Here is a 19,762-nt window from a genome sequence, read left to right as displayed (position 1 = left end):
CTTTCAGTATTCTAAATGCCAGTTATAAACAAGAAAGAATTTGGGTTACCACTTTGAAACTTGAGAAACTGTATCAAGTGTATGTCATCAAAAATTGGCATTATCGCTACAAGTAACAAAACCAAGGAATCATTTTGTTTTCTATACCTTTTCCCATAGATGGTTCTGCCACTCTTTCAGCAAGTGTTGTCACTAAGTGATTATATATACAATGCGCTACTGCTTGGATCTCTTGCTGTGTACTCTGACGAGCTGCTCGAATACCATCCTGTTGGTTAAAAATAACAAATATATTTAATTTGGTATTGCTAGGGGACAAAAGATTAAATAATCTGACAGCATTTGGCTGTTAAATGATTCATTGTGGTTATGCAACCACACCTCAACACACGACGCAATCAAGTTTCTCATTAAAATTTAATTTACAGATTAATTGCTTTACTATATGTGGAGTTATAAAATTTTAATCCAAATGAATCTACTTTAAAATGGTTTGCAAAGAATCTAAATTTGTCTGAAATTCTTAAAAAACACTTTTAAAATTCAGTAAGTTTTGGTCACATTTACCAATGGCTAATTGCTTTCAAACTACCTGTCTGTCTCTGTCTGTCATGTTGCTTGAATCTATTTATATGTCAAAATAGTAACTCAGAAACAAATACAAGCCAAGACACTTACTGTGTAATTATGTAGCTGTGTGGCCACAGAGTTCTCTCCCGTTACTGGCTCCATGGTGCCCAGACCAAAAGTACCCATTAAGAACTGTAGATGGACAGACGTTAACAGTGAGATGGAACTGAATGGAGCCACCGCCTGGCTGCTCACTTGTTGTATGGTCACATCTTTAGCTTTGTCACCAGCATCACCATTAAGTAAGGCTAAGATCTGATTTAGAGCATCTAGACGAGTCTGAAAAAAATTAAGTTTGTTAAAAAATAAATATCACTGTAGCAAGTTTACTCTCTATATTTAGTCTACTATTCTTGTTTGTCCTCAAGGAAGGGCAGTATATTTGCTTGAAACACCACTTTATTGTTTAAGTCTGTCTATTTGTCCCCTTGTTGGTTTGTACTGTATTTGATTTGCTATGGCTTCCTTTGCTCTAGCAGTCAAGTTAGCTCAATCGATAAGGCGTTCGACTCTGGTGCGAGAGATTGCGGGTTCGAACCCTGGCGGTGCCTAGTACGCTCACGTGGAAAAAATTAAGTTAGCTTGAAATTCCCCTGGACAAGGAACTCACTGCTAATTTGTCTCGTTGTAACCCGTACGAAACTCGGGGAGCTGATCCTGGTTGCGATGGTTATTTGTGGAATGTCTAGGGTGTGCGCTCTTGAAGCTGCAAAGTCCCTGAATTTTTGTTTAATGGTTTGTGGAATGATGTGGGGCCGTAGTGGTCAGCGACAACCTGTAAAGTGTGCTGAGGCTTGTGGATCAACGTCTAGGCGTTGTGCCTGTGCGTAGCGCACTATAAATCACTGCGCTTTTTTTTTTTTTCTTTTTTTTTTGTATTTGTCTCTTTTACAGAGTACAGCACACAACAGACACATACAATATGCACAAACTTATGGCACGTTGTTTTCATTTAATTGTCCATCCAAGTATAGGTTAGCAGATGAGTTCTTGCTTTATCAGGACTTGTGTAACACATGGGCAAAAGACAAATTATCTTCTATCGATGTATAGAAGAGCCTATCCATACCTCTGCTCTGCACTGTTGATGTTGCATAGCCATAGCTACAGTATGTGTCTCACTGCAATACAGATATTCTTCATCTTCTAATGGAGTATGATCAAATGCAGAGAACCCACCACAAGCAAATCCTAGAGTATCGCTGCACACTTGCTTCACTTGACCTGCCAGGCAATAATAACATAAGTAGTTTGGAAACTCACAATTTAACTCATTTTAATACCATTTCAAAATGAAGGCATGTGTTATGTAACAAATGGACAAAACTTCCTGAGCAGAGGCAAAAATTGCCCAACTATACCATTTTTCACTCGGATGAGGCACTGACATCAACACGTTAAGGCATATGTTTCGTGTGCACATCTATGCAGCATCCTTAAGCGAGTATGTGTATGCCAGCTCTTTGAGCAAGTGATAGCGATATGAAGCTGCACCTAATGTAATGCTCACTGACGTCACTGTCACATCAGGGTGAAAAATGTTATAGTCAATGATTCTACCATGGACTTATGATGCTGAGTTTAAACAAATCAATAATATCTTTGAAGCCTACTTTGATTAACGTACAAGTAATCACTATTTGGTCCATCTAGATTGAAAGCTAATCATGGCAATAGTTAAGTTGGTAGAACAAAACATCCAGGTCACAATTTTCTCCACCGTGAATTTCAGCTAAGTTTGTAAAAATGCCAATATATTTTATGCTGATTAGAGTTGCACTAATGATAGAATGTGAGAAATGATCACTATTTCATTATTAATCATAGCAATATGCAATCTTAATTACAACATCAATTCCACTCAACTTACCAAAAAAACTGAGAGGTGACACTCCCTGGTCTGACAATCCATTCCCTCCTACAGTAGCCCCCATCGTCATTTCATGGTCCTGTCTCAACTGCATCCGTTTCCATGCAGCCTTGACAACCTCAAGGGAATCGAACCCACTACTGTCATCTGATGGTGGTATGGGGTCACTACGGGAGGATTTGAGTTTACCACCGCTCTCTCTGTGACTGGTTTGTGGGTGGTCATTGTCATCTATCATGGCTAGTTCAGGCTCACTCAATGAGTGACTCAGGGGAAATTCTGTCAATAATATGGGTTAAAGAAATGTGTAATTTTACCAATCTCATCAGAGTCTCATGTCACAACAAGTTATGAAACTGATATAGAACTTATAAATGCTGAAGATCAAGATACGATGACAACAATTGAAATCATAAGAATATTCTTCACTGAAGTGACTGTGACTGTGCAAATGGATATGCTGCCCGGGTCATATTTAGAAATTTAGCATGTTTTGACACTATTATTAAAAGACAAATACTTCACAGGGAAAACAATTGCTAATAGCGCTAGAGTTATGACATAAATCAAAGAGCAATGATTGAGATCCTATAATCTGGAATAAATTGGAATCTATATAATGCATGAAAAAGCAATCTTAGATTTATTTTACCAACACACCCACTGGATTCTAACTGCTTGGTCTTACCTGTGATATCAGCATCTTGTTGTCTCTTCTCTCTGCCAGGACTTGGTGGTACAATCTCCCCAGGCAAGGCACTGCTAACGCCTAGCAACAGAAACATGCAGCGTTCTATCAATGATTTACAAGCCTCGTTAAAACTGCATGGTGCACGCTCTTTTCTAACCTCTTCCACAGGCTCCTCAATATGTTCTTCTTCCTCTTCCTGTTTTTGTGGTTTGGGTGATACTGATGAGAATAACATACAAATAAAATTATTAGTACTTTTTTTTTTAATTGTCAGAACTTTGAGAACCAAACAAACTTGGAAAGTGAGCCTACAGCCTACTATACTAACATTTGCATGGTAAATGAACATTTTTCTTCCACCAGTAATCATGTAATTGCAAACAAATGATTCTCTCTATTAAGTATTGTGTGTAGAAAAATTCAAATATAATAGAAATATTAAATCAGTTGTCATTGTGGAACATTAATTGTGCCACTTAACATTAACAATCTTATGCACTGTTAACTCTTGAGTTACTTGGGTATATTGGTAAGCATGGTTATTGGAATAATTCATTGTTAGAAAAGGGGGTATGCATGCTACATGGATATGCCACTCATTTCATCCACTTTTTAAGAAATAAAATGATTCAAAATAATGCTTTTACTAGTGAATGATTTCAAGATAATCTAGTTGTAATTGCATGCTGTGTCAGTGTGGTGTGGGTTGGGTTGAGTGGGGGTGGGTTTGTAGAGGTATGGGAAATGAAATGGGTAGGGATATGGGTAGTAGTAGGGAAAGTGGTGGTAGTGGCAGTGGGAGTGTTTGAGATTGTAGTAGGAGTAGGGGTATGGCAAAACCCCGTGTTCAGTGACATCAGTTTACACAAAAGTTCATTTATCACACCCCTGCTTCAACCAATAACTAAAATTACCTGGTCCTTGCTGAAGTTGCTGCTGCTGAGCTCTCTTAGTAAACATAACTGGGAGACTAAGACTAACCCCAGCTCCACTGCTACTCCGTCTTTCAGATACATCTATCTCCTTCTCCTTCTTGAGATTCTCACTCTCCATCTTAGTGGCAGATTTTGAGGAGGAAGCACCTTCTTCTACGATGCGATGGCCCTGCATGATGCGAGCCGTCACAAGTTTCCTTCTGACATTGTATACACTTTGGTAGACCTCTATGAGTGCCCGATGTTCCTTGGTTCCATGTCTATAAAATGATAAATGAATCCAAGTCTATTTTTCACAACAATAACACTATCGTGCTACTGGTTGGACATCCAGACACTTTAACAATTTGTACAACCTATCAGGGTACGAGCATAGCAACTACAATCAATGAAATTAATAGTTGGCACACCTTGACAATATGTTGCAACTCTTCATTGCCGCTCTGATCATTCAGTGAAATTAGTATAACTATGTTTGATGAGAAGTACAAACCTTCTCCTTTCCCCTTCCCTCCCCCATTCCCCCTCAATCAATGTTGGGGAGACTGGAGAGCCCAATGGAAAAAGTACTTTCATCAACATTGAACTGGGGGAGAGGGGTGGCGATTTACCTTTAGAATGCCCGTGTGTGCCAACATTAATTTCGTTGATTGTAGATCAGCAAAGGTGGCATGCACCCAGACTGTACAATGTACACACTAGTTTTTTGGAGCCTGTACCTTCTGCATGTCAGCCGGGCCAAGTGAATATCACAGTTTAGTGATTTAACATATACCTACAAAGCACCAGTTGTCAACATTTTCAAAAGACTCCAACACACACACTCACACCATCCACACCCCTACCCACACAAAACACATGTACAATCCACAGACACCCCCTCACACACAGTGATAACTAACCTTGTTTTTTGCACAGCAACGTCCATCAGGTTACAGTGTTTGAGTAAACAAGCTAGTAGACACTGGGATGCTCTGTCTAATAACTCCTCTTGTACTTCTTCACTAGTATCCCAATCTAGCAATCAAAAGCCAATATGCCAGGTATATAATTAAATAAGAAAACATGTTACCAATAATATTTGCCACTAAATATGAAATCTACTGACAACAACTTTAGCTCGGCTCCAGCTCTGCTCTACAAACTTAAATATCATTTCACACAGGTTATTTCTGCAATTCAGATGTAACTATCCAAGCAGAAGCGAAGATCAAATTGACAAAGCTTATAACCTGTAATAATCGTAAGTAGCTCTCTTCACCCAATTTAACTTTACATATGTTATAACATTACTTATGATGCACTTTTATCATAAATTTCTCACATAAAATACTATACAACAGTACGACAGGTAAAAACTTCGCCATTTACAACGAGTTGTAAAGTTAATGGAATTGTTAAGAGTTGGTAACAACCTGCAATCTTGAGTACAATTTGATTTCATGACTTGAAGACAACATTTTGTTTCATATAAAACTTTCAAAATGAATCATATCAAGTTTGTAATATTAAACCCACCTTTTATTCTTGCATGTTCTTGCATGTTATTCCAGATGGACAGAGCTGGTTCCTTAGTCTCTCCCACAGCAAGATCCAGTAGATCCTGTAATCCAGGCGGTATGTTGTATTCAGATAAATCATAATCATCATCTCCTGAGATGGCAGCTTCTGAGGCTCTACTCACTAATTTATCTGTACGTGAGGACAAAATTATATTAGTCATCTTCATATTGTTATCAATGTAAATGCATGCAATAAAATGTCAGTGGAACATCACCTTTATTATTTACAACATTTATAAGAAGACTTGACAAAACAGGACATATTTAAGATGACAAAAAGGCAGTACAAATAGCAAAACGATAGAAAGCAAAACAAAAAGCCCAAAACATATAACAGATCGTAACCGAAAAAAGGAGATATGAATATCAAAGGCTTGTTATTTTAGCACAAAAAATACAAACTTATAAAATTATATTCTCCCTTTCCCTTCCTCTAGCCTCTCTCTCCCTTTTACCCTCACTGCTAATCCCCTTTCTCTTAAAAGTTTTTATATGAATATTTGTAGGCAGTGCAATACATTCTGAAAAACAAATTGCATCCACTACATCTAAATTCCACATTTTATTTTCATTTACTTACTAAGTTCTTTGATGTTTGTATCCAACCCATTACTAAGCAGCTTTGATACAAGCCATCCACTGCTCTCCCTCTCCTCTTTAGACATTGGCATCCACACCAGCATCCCTGCTAGGCATCTTCCTATCACTAGCGCACAGGTCCTCTCAACATCTACCAACCATAACCAAGCTTTGGCTGGTTGATGCAGGGGCAGGGCTGCTGGGTCTACACCATCAGGGTTGCCTGAAACATAAGGAAATACTGATTCTTTGAGAGTGCACTGGGATAACTAAATATGAGATGTCACTTGGATCACTGGACTCAATACAAACATGTCAAGGTACACTGGGAGCTGGCATTTTGTGATCCCATATGCAAAATGAATTTGCCACAAAAAAATAAATATAATATTAGACTAGTAACAGATGGTATAATGAATTGCTGAAAACCTTTGACGAATGTGTAATTCCATGATGTTCACAAGGCGCAACACACAACGCATATGATGGCAAAATTGATAGCGCGTACGACGTGCAAAGCACACATACTATGCTTAAGTTCAGAGGCACCTTATTAACATCACAAAAGTAAGCTCTCGTCAATGGTTTACAGCAAAAAACTATATTTGGTCTGTTAAGGCTAATTAAATATATATCAATAAAATGTTAAGGAAATCCCAACACTAACAAGATTAACTGCACAATTAATGTTCCTATTCTATGTACAGGTCAACTTGCAGTACCTACCATGTATGGGCCATTCCATTTCTTGTTCATCTGATATGGATGCAGCAGGCAAGACACGGTTAAGTTTGTCTATCTCAGGTAGTAATGCCAGCAACGATAACAACAAGGGCCTAGTCAATGATACTGGTAGCAGAAGTAAAGAATGTAGTAACTGGGAGAGCATAGAACCAGCAGCAGAATTATACAGTACATCTGAAAAAGACAAAGTTATCCAAATTAGTCGTATGGAATTTTGGTAAAGCTTTTATATATTTGTTTATTATATCCATACTGGTTTTTTCCCATATGGAGCTGAGTCCATTTCAATGCTTTCTAATTTACAATGCTTTCTAAGTCTCAAAATCCATCATAACTTCCATTTCACTAAATGATTTATAATCTGAACCCTTCATATGTAATAGGGATTTACTACAGGGGCTTTTTGTAAAGCTACAATTCCCAAAAGCCTATTCATACCTTGTGAACATTTACTTGAGTTACAAAGGGCTAAAGGTATGAGAAAGGTTTTTAACACAAGTCTGCACATATATAAATGACAGCCAGTGAAAAAATTTCACTGGACCGATGCTCTTCCAACTGAGCTAATGAGCCAGATGGAGAAGAGAAGTGATGTTATTATCTATAGACCTTCAGTTCAATACAAAAGGCTAAAGGTGTTTATTGAACACATTGACATGACTGACTTCCTAGTTGAAGAACTTGGATGGGTAATTGACACCCCATCCCTGCATACATGAACAGGGTCCTATAAGGTCATCTTACCTCTGAGTTTGTTGCGGACCATCTGAAAGGCTTTCCCACGACTCAGTTCCAGCAAAGCAATGGATCTTTGTAACACTTCCACTGCATGAGGTAACAGCAGCAAGAGATGGTTGTGTAATAGGTTAACACTTGCAGAACTCTGAAAACAACAAAGCATACTGCATAGCTAAGGAATTGTACATATAATTATATGAAAATAACAATAATGATAAACAAGGTTTAAAAAAAATAATTTTCACATACTTTTAACCTTTTTTGAAGCATGTGTCTCATTTTGAGAACAATTCTCATACAAATCCCTACATACATATACATACAGACGAATACAATATCAGTATCAAAAATATAATTTAATCTAAAAACAAAGTAATTGCCTTCTTCTCAGGCAAGTCACTTCGGTACAACAGTGGAGTGTGTATTAACATTTGGATGTAAAGCCTGGACCATATGCCTGAAACTGTCTCACAAGCTAGATGGCTGCTACACATGAATGCCCAGAGCAGTGTTTAATATCCACTGGAAACAGCACATAAGTAACAAAGAGCTGTATGTAGAACTTACAAGACTTTTAGAGAAGATCAGAGAAAGAAAAACACCCTTTGCTGGACATTATTCCAAGAGTACAAGCAAACATGTTGCCAAATTGACCAATTGGATACCCCAGCAAAATGGTAAATAATCCAGGTAGACCATCCGTTATGTATATAGATATGCTCAAATAATACACTGAACTGGAAGTATTTGACCACCCGAAGTAAGCAGTATTTGATACTCACCTCATCTGCGGCATTTATATGACAATAAGCCAGTAGATGTTTTTGAAGTGATGATAACAACTCCCTGAGATGTGAAGGCGGAGCTCCATCTTCACAAGCTATAGACAGCTGTGTCTTGTCACTATTCTTCTCTAATTCACCAAATGCTTGCTCCTGCAAAAAGCAAACAACATAATTGAGTACTGTTAACATTGGAGTACCAGTTTTAGATATTTAGTAGCATAGCAGACAACACCAAAACATCTGCCATTCTCTAGCATTGAATATTCTTTCATTCAATTTCACTTGTCATTCATTGATGACAGCTGGTGACAGAAAAAGAATGCTGCTCAACCAGAAATTGAACCGGGACCTTCAGTGTACTGGTTCAATATTATATCCTCTGAGGTAATGAGTCATCTTCAGTTCAGTTGTGTCCAAACAAAAGACAGTGGTTTTTATTACTACTTCTGACTTCAGCAAAGTAAGTATTGATGAAAAGATGGCATTAGTTCTATTCCCAAGTGCATGTTAAACTGAAACTTATTATAGCATACTTACCGTATGATAGCCCAGATTTCTCAGCAGTGTTTTCATGAGTACTTCAGCAAGGTGAGTATCTTGTGTTGGTGATAATGCGGTGCTAGAATCAGATGGTGTTGGTTCTATCTCCCAGTCTAATGGCGAGGTGAAACCCAGCAAAGATGCAACATGCAGATTTTCTTGCAGACTTGTCAGGATGATCCCCAACTGCATTCGCTGTATGGTGAAAACATAATGAAAAGGAGCATATTCAGTTGATAGGTACCTGAATTTTTAGTTGCCACTAATAATCTTTGACACAAACCACCGGGATTCAATTTGATAAATAAATTAAACAGATTCTGGCAAAGATAAGTGGATACTCTCCTCAAACCATGCATATTTAACACACATCTTATCATTGTAAAAAATGTTGATTTTAATTAATTCCTCACAAGTATTTAGGCCTCTTAACTTCTTGATAACTGTAAAATTGAAACTTTTTGTGGAACATTTCTTTTCACGCCCAAGACAGCTACAGTGAAAATACAAATGCAAATATATTCTATTATGCAAAGGTCTATGTATGAAAACAAAAAATCACAAATTTAAAACCAAACGAAGTAGTCCAAAATTGGCAAAAATGCAGAAATTACAGATGCAAAAATTACCACTTTTACATTGCATCAAAGTCTTGTTCTACAAGGTTAGAATGGCTTTGGGAACATGATAAGTTGTTGTGAAGTGAATGGTTTCTCACCTGTCCTTTGGACAAACTATCCCATCTATCTGGCCCTTGTGGAAGCAGTGATTGAAGTAACTCCATCCTCTCTCTCAATGGAGGCAACAGAAGAGGAGCACCAATAGATAGGGTCTCACTCACAGCCTATACAGAATACAAAACATGCATATAGGGTCAAAACAATACACTTATTGGACTTATACCTTCAAAATTTTCTCAATTTAGGCACAAGTATTCTGTTTGGTGATAGTGATATTTTCGAAAATGAAGAGTGAAAAAATATCACCCACAGATGAAATTTATATGAATTTCTTACAAGAATTACATAAATTTGTATCCTGTTTAAGGGATTTTTTCCCTAAACAATACATTTTATTGTGGTGTTGATGGGTTTTCTAATGTCAATGACATACAGACAAACCCATATTTAGTAAAGGGCTAGGGGTGTATTTATGGCTGTTAGTCATATCCATAGGTAATTGTCTGATGGTTACCTGGTAAAGTCTAATAGCTGCAGCCAGCTACAGACAATAAAGAATCTGTGTATGTCATTTAGTTATCTATCGCTATTGTATAACTGTACCATTTCAAAACATAACAGGTCACCACTGTTTAAAGTGGATTATCAACAGCATTATTTTCTACAGGCACTCAGTATTTGGAAAAGTTTTGTCTATATTTAGATGAGTGTTCAAAAAAGACATATATTGGACATGACATTAAGAGTATTATCAACATAGAGTGCACACTGATTAAGTTACACATACAAGTGTCACTCTCTGTTCACAGAACCCATAACTACCTACCTTTTGTACAGAACTGGGGGTATTTGTATCCATGAGTCTAAAGAGTAGATGTCTAAGAGGTCTGGCTTGATTGCCTAGTATAGTAGCAGCCAGTCCACCAGCTAAGGCAAGCTGTAGGTGGGTACATAGAAGCTTCAAGCATAACAGAACAAAGTGCTGATGCTCTCTGAAACATAATAGTACAAAAATCAACTCATAAAATTGTTTCTCTTTTTTTATTTTTCTATCACAAAGATTTACTCTAAAACCTTGTATGTTTAATATTCATTATTTGCATTTTTAATCTAGTGGTGGACAAAATATATCAAACAAAAGAGAGAAAGTATAGGTCTCATGGTGTTCTTTCTTTGCCTTCAAATTCTGAACATGTTTTTATCTTCTGACTATACAATAACTTAATACTGGCATGTAGACTGATATTAGACTCTTTGTCATTTTGACATTTGCTTAAAAAGTTATCGTTTTCAGATTCTTGGTTAACAGCGACATAGCTTGTGACACCATCACACATGTCTTCATTCACTGTATTGTTTATGAAACTTACACTCAACAGGAATGTCTGATACTATCTGCCTGCCATTTGCAAAGATCTGCTGACACTTGACCACCCATAAGGATTTTAAACACTACTCGAAATGAAGATGCTCTGATGGTGTCGCAAGCTATGCACTGCTAACCAAGACTTTGAAAAGGGTAACTTTCTGAGCAAATTTAATACTCATTTGAACCTGTGACATGGCTTATGTTTTGCCATTAAATTGCTTATTGCTAAGATGCACCTGTTGCTGACTGATAATTTATCAATAACAAGTGCAATTGAACTTGGCCTTGGTCTAATTTGAAACTCATTTGCCTAATTCAAGATAATTGTTACTCACTTGGCACTTGGAAATGGTGCTGGTGGATGAGGCTGGTCAAATCCATCACAATAATGCTCCAGAAAAGAGCGAAGGAAGGAGAATGTGCCTTCTTGAAGATCCACACAGAATGGTCTATGCCACGCTACAACTTGTCTACAAAATATCAATACAGAATAAGATGCACACAGAATGGTCTATGCCATGCTACAACTTGTCCACAAAATACATAATGATGACAACATTTGTATGTAACATCATTTGAAATGTAATTACCCTGAAAATTCCTCCATCTAATCTTTGGTAATGCATATTTTGTGGGTCATAATTTATAACTTTGTAAGAATTCCCTGCCATAAGCCATATTGTTCTCTAATACCATCCCCTGCTAAGAACCAATCAAACTTTTAATTTAAAACTAAACTGAGCTCAAATAGAAACTTATAATTTTTCACAAGGTCATATCTTGAAAGCAGCGCCGTTTTATCATTTGTGCAAGGATCTTGTGTGCATTCTCACAGATTTTTTGTCCTGGGTGCCAAATGTTGGGCTGTGAACTGGACGGACGTCCAGGAAGCTGTCCCCTGACAGTGCATTTTGCTGGTGTGTCAGCTGGACAACTGCTTGGTTACTGACATGTGTTTAGAGTAGAGTATTAAGGTAATCCTGTGTGTAATTTTGGTTCATTTTGATTGACAGTATTTTAAGATATGACCTTGTGATTCACAAGTTGTAAAAAATTATAAGTTTCTTTTTGAGCTCAGTTTATTACTAGTGAAATGTATAGTTTGCTATTCATAGCCAAGGTATGATTAAAAGATAACACAGCTGATCAAGACATTAACTTTGTTTGCATAAAGCAGTCAACTTATAATGCTTAAGCGATGAGAAAAAAACCTCTTCTACCAGCGGACTTGTCAAGTATGGTTGGCCAGTTTTACTTTTATATATATATTTTTGGAGGAAGATAAATGACCCTAACAATCACAGTCCAAATCAGTCGGTCAAAAAATGAGTTTTTAAATGAATATAGCAAATAGTTGTTTTTTTATAAAATCCCAAAATTGCAAAATCTGGGTTGTTCAAGCCTATAGAACAGGATTTTTCCCGCCACCTTACACTACACTCACCTGTCTGTTGGTAGTGCAGTCCATGCTATAGAATGTGATGTGCCAGCAGATATCTGATGTATGGTAATCCCTTCTAAACCCATGATCTTCTTAGGTCTAGTCACAGGGCTAGTAGTATGGCCTTGCCCACACTGTCCCATAGCATTATTACCCCAAGCATACACCTCATTATCTGAACAATAAAATACAAACAATAAGTCTTGTACGTACATTGTAAGCTATAATCAAATTAAGTATTTCTTGGCCAAACTGGAACATGCGCATTGCGTCCAAGTAGTGTACTAAGCATGTACACAGTGTAAGGCGCGTGTATACTTTCTTCTGTACCACGCTATGTTCATGTGTGTTTATCGCGGAGCCACTAGCGTTCACAGTGTTCCATTTTGGCCAAGAAATACTTAATTTGATTATAGTCATCTTAACTTGAGTCAGACTTCACAAATGTCCTGTAATTAACTCACACCTACTTATATTATGATGATAAAAATGGGACTCCCCGATACTCATCTTCACATAATAAAGATCATTATTTTCCCAGACATTGTCACATGCAAAATCCACCGCCCTTGTATAGCCTGAAGATAGCTTAGGCCTGACAAAAAAGTTTACTGTGACCTACTCTAATTTTATACACTCCTAGATAGTGAGAACCAATCAGGGCCTCCGGTAGTAAATTACTAGCCGTGCATAAATGTTGTACAATTTCACTGGCACGCACTGCACGTAGTACGCACAGTGCTTTCGGACGTGTTCATTTTACTTGTGGGTTGTTGCATTTATATTTGCCTGCATTTTCCAAATTTTTAGTGATAATTTTGTTATAAAAATGCAAAATCACGGGATGTTTAGTTGTGTATGAAATAGGTTAATAAATGCGTATCACTTGTTGCTCGAGAAATTGTACAAAATAATGCACTTGTACTGAGATGTTGATGCGTCTAATGCACTCCTCCCTTCGGGGCCAGAGCATTAGACGCATCAACATCTCAGCACGCATGCATTATTTTGTACAATTCACTCCCAACAAGTGATACGCATGTATTAACCTATAAACCATACACATAGCTATAACTTACCATGACTTAAAGCAAGACAGTGGCTATCACCACATGCTATATCCACCATCCTTGTAGATTGAAGGTCCTCTATCAACTTGGGTCTTAAGGAAGTAGCTTCTGGTGATCCGCACCCTAGACATGCACCATGACCCCAAGCATAAACCTATGAATTCAAACAATTCAAAGGAGACATGGGTCATATGACAATACATGCACACCATAGGATAAACACAATACCTAATTCTCTAAATCTTGAAAGAGAATTTAAGCTATACTGACCTGTCCTGTAGAGGTGAGAGCTAGTGAGGACTGACTGCCACAACCAATCTTGCGTATAAACAAGCCAATCAGAGCCTCGATTACTTTAGGTTTATATACTCTATTCGTGTCACCATGGCCTAGTTTTCCTGTAATAACAAACAAATAAAACAAACAAACCTTTATGTATAGTCAGAACATGATAGACTTGGATGAGTATTGCAACATGTGTGCATGTTTGCCACTGCTACATCATTATATCACATACAGACTGAATTTGTACCTTTCCCAGTTAAGCAATGTTTATCAGGTGCAAAATTTAACCCACATACATTATGTCAGATTAGGAGGGCATTAAGTAGTGGCTTGCATGATTCCAGTTTACATTTGTTTTTGACATAATTGACCAATCTATTCAAGAAATCTTGAGAATTCAAAATGACTATTTTTGAAGGTAAACTAAAAGAAAAACAACAACAAAAAACAAGCAAGCAACATAACATACATGATACTCAACTGACCAGAAGTATTGATACTACAATAACAAAAACCAATGAATGCAAGATAAAACCTACCATTGTCACCGCCACCAAATGACCACACTGTCCTTCCATCTTGTGACACAGCAATAGTATGTGAGCTACCACACACTACTTGGCCCACATTGCTCACATCTTTCACCAATGTAGGGATGTTCTTACTGTTGCTGTCTCCATGACCTGTTACATTAATGGAAAGGATATTTATTAATGAAATTTATCAACAAGGCCAGACATCATTAATACTATATCAATGAAAGTTTCCAAAAGGGATTTATTTATTTGGGACTTTCTCAAAAGCATTAGAAGTTAATAACTGCACATCAGTTGTTTGGACGGTATTGTGAAAAATCTTAACATTTTGCTTTTGGAACCGAGGAATATTTTGAGGCCAAAAGCAAAATGTTACAAAATAACAAGATGTTTTTTCTCAAAAATTTGTAAAAATTAACATTTTCAATCACAAGTTACATTTTGCTTTTCAAAAAACCAAACAGGCTTGTCGCTAACGAAAATTACAGAAGCCCAAAATCAGATTATCACAAATATGGTAGTTACATGTATGTTCTGTTTATATGGGAATGGTAAAGAGCAATTTAGGAAATTGCTTTGTTGGCAGCCAACTTAAGTGTGTGGTTTATGACTTTCTGGTAGTATGAAGGGTATCATATCTAAAGCAGATCATACATGTAGGCTCCCAAACGTAACACTATACAACTATGCATGATGTCAAATACAATATACCATCCTTGATGCTCTCTCTGATTTCATAAAATGCCAAAAATATGTTTCCCTTTCTCCAAGTATACACTCACCTAGTCTTCCATAATCTCCTTCACCCCAAGTATACAGCTGTCCATCTTCAGTGACACAAGAACTATGTCTATACCCAGCGCTGACACACACAGCAACTTTGCCAAGCAAAACACCCTGGATAAGCTTGGGGTATTTCTGTGTGGATGTGTTTCCATGACCTAATTTCCCATAATCCCCGTCACCCCAGCTGAACACTTGACCTTCGGAGGTTAAAGCTAGAGTGTGTCCATCTGATCCCTGGGTAAAAGCAAATCAACATTTCTTTGTTAATCTTTAATATATTCAGGCATGAAAACTGGTCTTGAAAAAAAACCCAATGAAAACCATGTATATTCAGTAATAGGCTGAAAAACATAAAAAAACACTGTAATCAGCTAAAACGCTGACAATTTTCATGCATAAAATTGCAGTGCACATTCCAGAGGGCATGGTAACTCAGCAGTACATGACTAGATTATACTTCAATATTAATATCAGCAGTACATGCTTCCACTCATTATCATGAGATTATGTAGGGTCCTTACTTATATTGCCTATCTCTAATCAGGTGTATATATGAATACCAAAAACATTTATTTCTAAATATGTTTTCATGATTTTTATTATAACTCAACATTTAAATTATGTTATTAACATGTTTTTTAATTCGTGCCTGGTTTTGTATGAAACATTAAGAAGTATTTGGCCATGACCAGACACCAATCAAAACAAGTTTATAACATGTTCTTAACATTTTCAAAACATTGTTTTTGCTGAGATGACATGCATGATCTTATGTAGGTTGATTTAAAGGTTACAAAAGTATGGTTGGTAGTTTGTCCCCTTACTACAAGATCTAAACCAATGCAATAAGCATCTACTACATCACTCACCTTTGATGTGCTGACTTTAGTAATAACATGATTGTCAAAGTTGAGCTTTTTAAGTTGTGTCTGGTTATTTGAGTCCCCAAGTCCCAATCTACCATAACTTCCTTTGCCACATGCTCTTACTGTGCCATCTCCAGATGCTACAAAGGTACAGTACTGACCAGCTTCAATCTAGAGGTATAAGTAAAATTACAAATCCATGTAAAATAGATAGACAGGCATCATGACAGCATAACAAATATCGATGATGGAAGACAGACACACAGGCAGAACAAACAAATGCACACTCACACCCAGTGGCATGCGTAAAAGGTGGGGTCACAACTCCCTCCCCACCTTTGCTGGTACATCAGGGGCAATGCACCCAGTCAGACGAAATATCAGGATTTACCTATTACAGCGAGCGAAGATAGATGAAAACTTTTAAACAGTTGGTGAAATCAAGACCTGTGCCCCCCACTTTTGAAAACCTGCGGATGCCACTGCTCACACCAACCCCCTCACAAACACACCCCTACATATCACTTGCACCTTATGTACTGTGTAGTCAGAATGTGTACAATGTTAATCTGCATTCAAACTAGTTCACTGGATACCAAAGCACACAAAAGAACCTGTCAAGACCAACCACAACTTATTATGAAGAGCTTTGTTGCAAAACCCCTGAGGCCAAAAAAAAATAATGGTTTGTCTCAAAGCTCACGAGTTGTTTGAAAACAAATGCGAATTTTTTTTATTTTTTATTCCCGACCTTTTTTCATGGTATTTTGAGAAAAAAATCTGATTTTCGCCGAATTTTTCTGGAAAAAGTAAAAAATGAAAAAATTTAGAAATAAAAAAAAATTCCGCATTTGTTTTTTTCCAAATCTCATGATTTTACAAATGTGCACGCAAGCTTTGAGACAAACCTTTTTTTTTTGGCCTTACATCCAGTGATATTTTTGATGATTTTTTGATGTGTTCTCCTAATTGCCCAAGTGGATGACGGGGGGTTTTGCAAAAAAAGCTCTTCATATATATCCTTACAGATGACACTGGATCAGATTTCAGGACATCAATGCAGGACAGAAAGCCATGGAAAGCCTTCTTAGTTGATTTAAAGAAACATAAACTAACCTGTTGACTTTGTGCAAATGATGCAGCAATCTTAGGTTGTAGTATCTTCTCTTGACTACCTTCTGCCAGCTGATGACTGCTATTACTACCCCATACATACACTTCACTGTTCTCTGATACCACTAGGCTATTGGCACGCTTCTCATCAGGACAGATACAAGTCCGAGCATAATCTGATGCTAGACGACACACCTGGTTTTAGTGTTCACAAAATAACAGTAATAAATCATTATCACCACTGTGTCATGTCATGCGTAGTCATTTTTGTTTTCTTTATAATTGTTTAAAATTGCTTCTCCAATATTCTCTTTTTTCCCCATGTGTGATTTCCATTTATCTTGATGTCAGATTATGAAATTAAGATTCAATCCAATTTCATTCAATTCAATCTACTCTATATGTAAGATGTATAAGTTACATGCATCTGTGCATGTAAAACATAGTTGTCCATGTCCAACTAAGTTTTGTCAGCACAAACATTGACTGTTATCATACTGACATTTTTTTAACGGAACATGACTCTCCACTAAGTTCGACAATAAATAGCCCTGAAACATGTAGCAGAAGATTGTGATGGTCCCCAGTAAGTTTATCTGCACAGCATGCTAAGAGATCAGGTGCCAACATGACACTGTGTGCAGTTTTTTACTTCGCAGTCTATTGAATTTCTGTAGCCGTCACTTGCTATCGGGGAAATGTACACAATAAGTTCCCACCGTAGCGAGATAGACACCTATATGATAAAGGGCGCGCCGGTGGGATGTTTCTCACTAGTAAAACCCATCAAACCCTAGATTGAATCAAATTTTAGGGAAATAACACCCAAAGACCACAACAACAACAATCAAGGTCAAGCCTAGTAAAAGTATAATATCAGGTATATTCTGATTTGTGTTTAACAAATTTTTCCCATAATAATGATAATTGAAACAAAAGAGTGAAATTAATATATAATTTTATACATCAAGTGCGCACATCAACATCTGGATAGATTAGCGCTCAATATTTTCAATGAAACCTGTTTAATTTGAATCACAATCATCAAAGTTGTATACCACTTTACCTCTTCAAACAGACACAAGGCTGCCTGATATAGTGGACACTGTCCTCCTTCTTGCTTAATATCTGATAACAATGCTCTGTCACTTGAGGCACCCTGTTTGGAAACAAGAAATCAAGTCAGAATCATTGCAGGTTACATACCATACAGTTAAATATAATCTATTTACAGGTACACTAAACTAATTTAATTAAAACTTTAATAAAAACTTTCAAATAAACCACTTGAGAATATATGGTGATGTTCATGATTTTCTCATAAATTAAAATACATTCAACCTAATTAGCACACTGTGTAAGTAACTATCATTTCAAGGGGTACCTGTTATGTCCAGAGTGTTAAAAATTATCTTTTCCAGGCAATTTCATTTCATAATTTATAATACTAGAGAAAGAACTTGAGAACCAAAAATCTGTATATTTTTTACCCAATGGAATGCTACAAGGGGAGAATAACAAGTGACACATTCTCTGATTTGAAAAAAATTATCAATTTCATCAATAGAGGCCGTCAGCGTGACGTCATATGCCGCCATCTTGTGGGTACCCGCTGCGATTGTTGTTCGATCTCCATGCGTGAACAGCAAAATCACCGTGTCGATGCGTGATAACAGCTGCGTGGCAAGGTGCGCCCTGCGCGTAGTGTCCGACACATTTGTACCCACAAGATGGCGAAAGGCTGACGGCCTCTATATCCTTTAATCTCTAAAAAGAGGCATTAGTGTTAGGTATTATTAAGAAAATTGATAGTAAAATTTGAAAATACTCACAGTTGCTCGTCTCATTTGCCCCAGCATGGCCATGAAAAATTCATAAGAAATATAGCCATCCTTCATCTCTGCCAGGCCTATCTCTTTCTTTGCACCTGTTATAGCTGATGAAGCTCCTAAAGCCATTTCTACCCAGTCCAATAGATGCTGCAAAGACCCCCTCTGTGCTGCCAATCCAAGCACCAGCTGACATGCCAACTGTTTACCCATAGTGTCTGCACCAGACCCGGGCATGGTGGATGATTTCAGAAAGCGGGTGACTTGCAGGAGGCATTCAGTGCCCAGATGTGGGATTTTGCTTTCATTTGCTAGAGATAGCGGTGGTAAGGAACTCAAAACATCTAGAGCTGTTTGCAAAACATCATTACATAGACTGATGCCTTGCAGTTGATTTTGACATTGCAGCTGCCAGTTTTGTCTCAGCAGAGCGAACAAGAGGCTTAGACCAGTTCTGACACCCATTTCAACCAACGCATCGGAGCCAAACCGTGACTTCTGGGTTGATACTTTTTCTTCCATGTTATTTGACTGCGCCTCCTGCAGCCTTTGTTGTTGCTTGATCTTTTCCTTGTCATGGTATTTGCTGGAGATAGCATGGAAGATCCTACGCAAGGCGACCAGACGTTTATGCAAGGCTGAAGCAAATGGGGATTCTGAACAAACAGCTCGAGCAAGACTTAACTGATTTGCTAACAGGGCTTCTAAAAATG

The 19,762-nt window shown here is 37.4% G+C and overlaps 1 protein-coding gene across 1 annotated transcript in view; it reads right to left on the bottom strand.

Moving 5' to 3' along the window:
- LOC140158652 (probable E3 ubiquitin-protein ligase HERC1) overlaps window positions 1–19,762 on the bottom strand; it is a 78,476-nt gene that overhangs the window by 43,400 nt on the left and 15,314 nt on the right. Inside the window, 25 exon segments of the mRNA XM_072181821.1 lie at window positions 148–268; window positions 679–909; window positions 1,700–1,854; window positions 2,501–2,779; window positions 3,189–3,410; window positions 4,106–4,386; window positions 5,029–5,143; window positions 5,645–5,818; window positions 6,269–6,490; window positions 6,994–7,185; window positions 7,756–7,894; window positions 8,532–8,684; window positions 9,072–9,269; window positions 9,793–9,918; window positions 10,581–10,746; window positions 11,459–11,593; window positions 12,568–12,739; window positions 13,644–13,788; window positions 13,905–14,032; window positions 14,459–14,602; window positions 15,238–15,475; window positions 16,111–16,278; window positions 17,224–17,415; window positions 18,287–18,379; window positions 19,053–19,761. Of these exon segments, the coding sequence (XP_072037922.1) occupies window positions 148–268; window positions 679–909; window positions 1,700–1,854; window positions 2,501–2,779; window positions 3,189–3,410; window positions 4,106–4,386; window positions 5,029–5,143; window positions 5,645–5,818; window positions 6,269–6,490; window positions 6,994–7,185; window positions 7,756–7,894; window positions 8,532–8,684; window positions 9,072–9,269; window positions 9,793–9,918; window positions 10,581–10,746; window positions 11,459–11,593; window positions 12,568–12,739; window positions 13,644–13,788; window positions 13,905–14,032; window positions 14,459–14,602; window positions 15,238–15,475; window positions 16,111–16,278; window positions 17,224–17,415; window positions 18,287–18,379; window positions 19,053–19,761 (4,898 nt within the window).

Source organism: Amphiura filiformis, chromosome 8 (genome assembly GCF_039555335.1).
Source record: "Amphiura filiformis chromosome 8, Afil_fr2py, whole genome shotgun sequence".
Taxonomy (NCBI): domain Eukaryota; kingdom Metazoa; phylum Echinodermata; class Ophiuroidea; order Amphilepidida; family Amphiuridae; genus Amphiura; species Amphiura filiformis.
The sequence above is the reverse complement of the archived record's forward strand: the minus strand, read 5'-3'. Positions and strand labels throughout refer to the sequence as shown.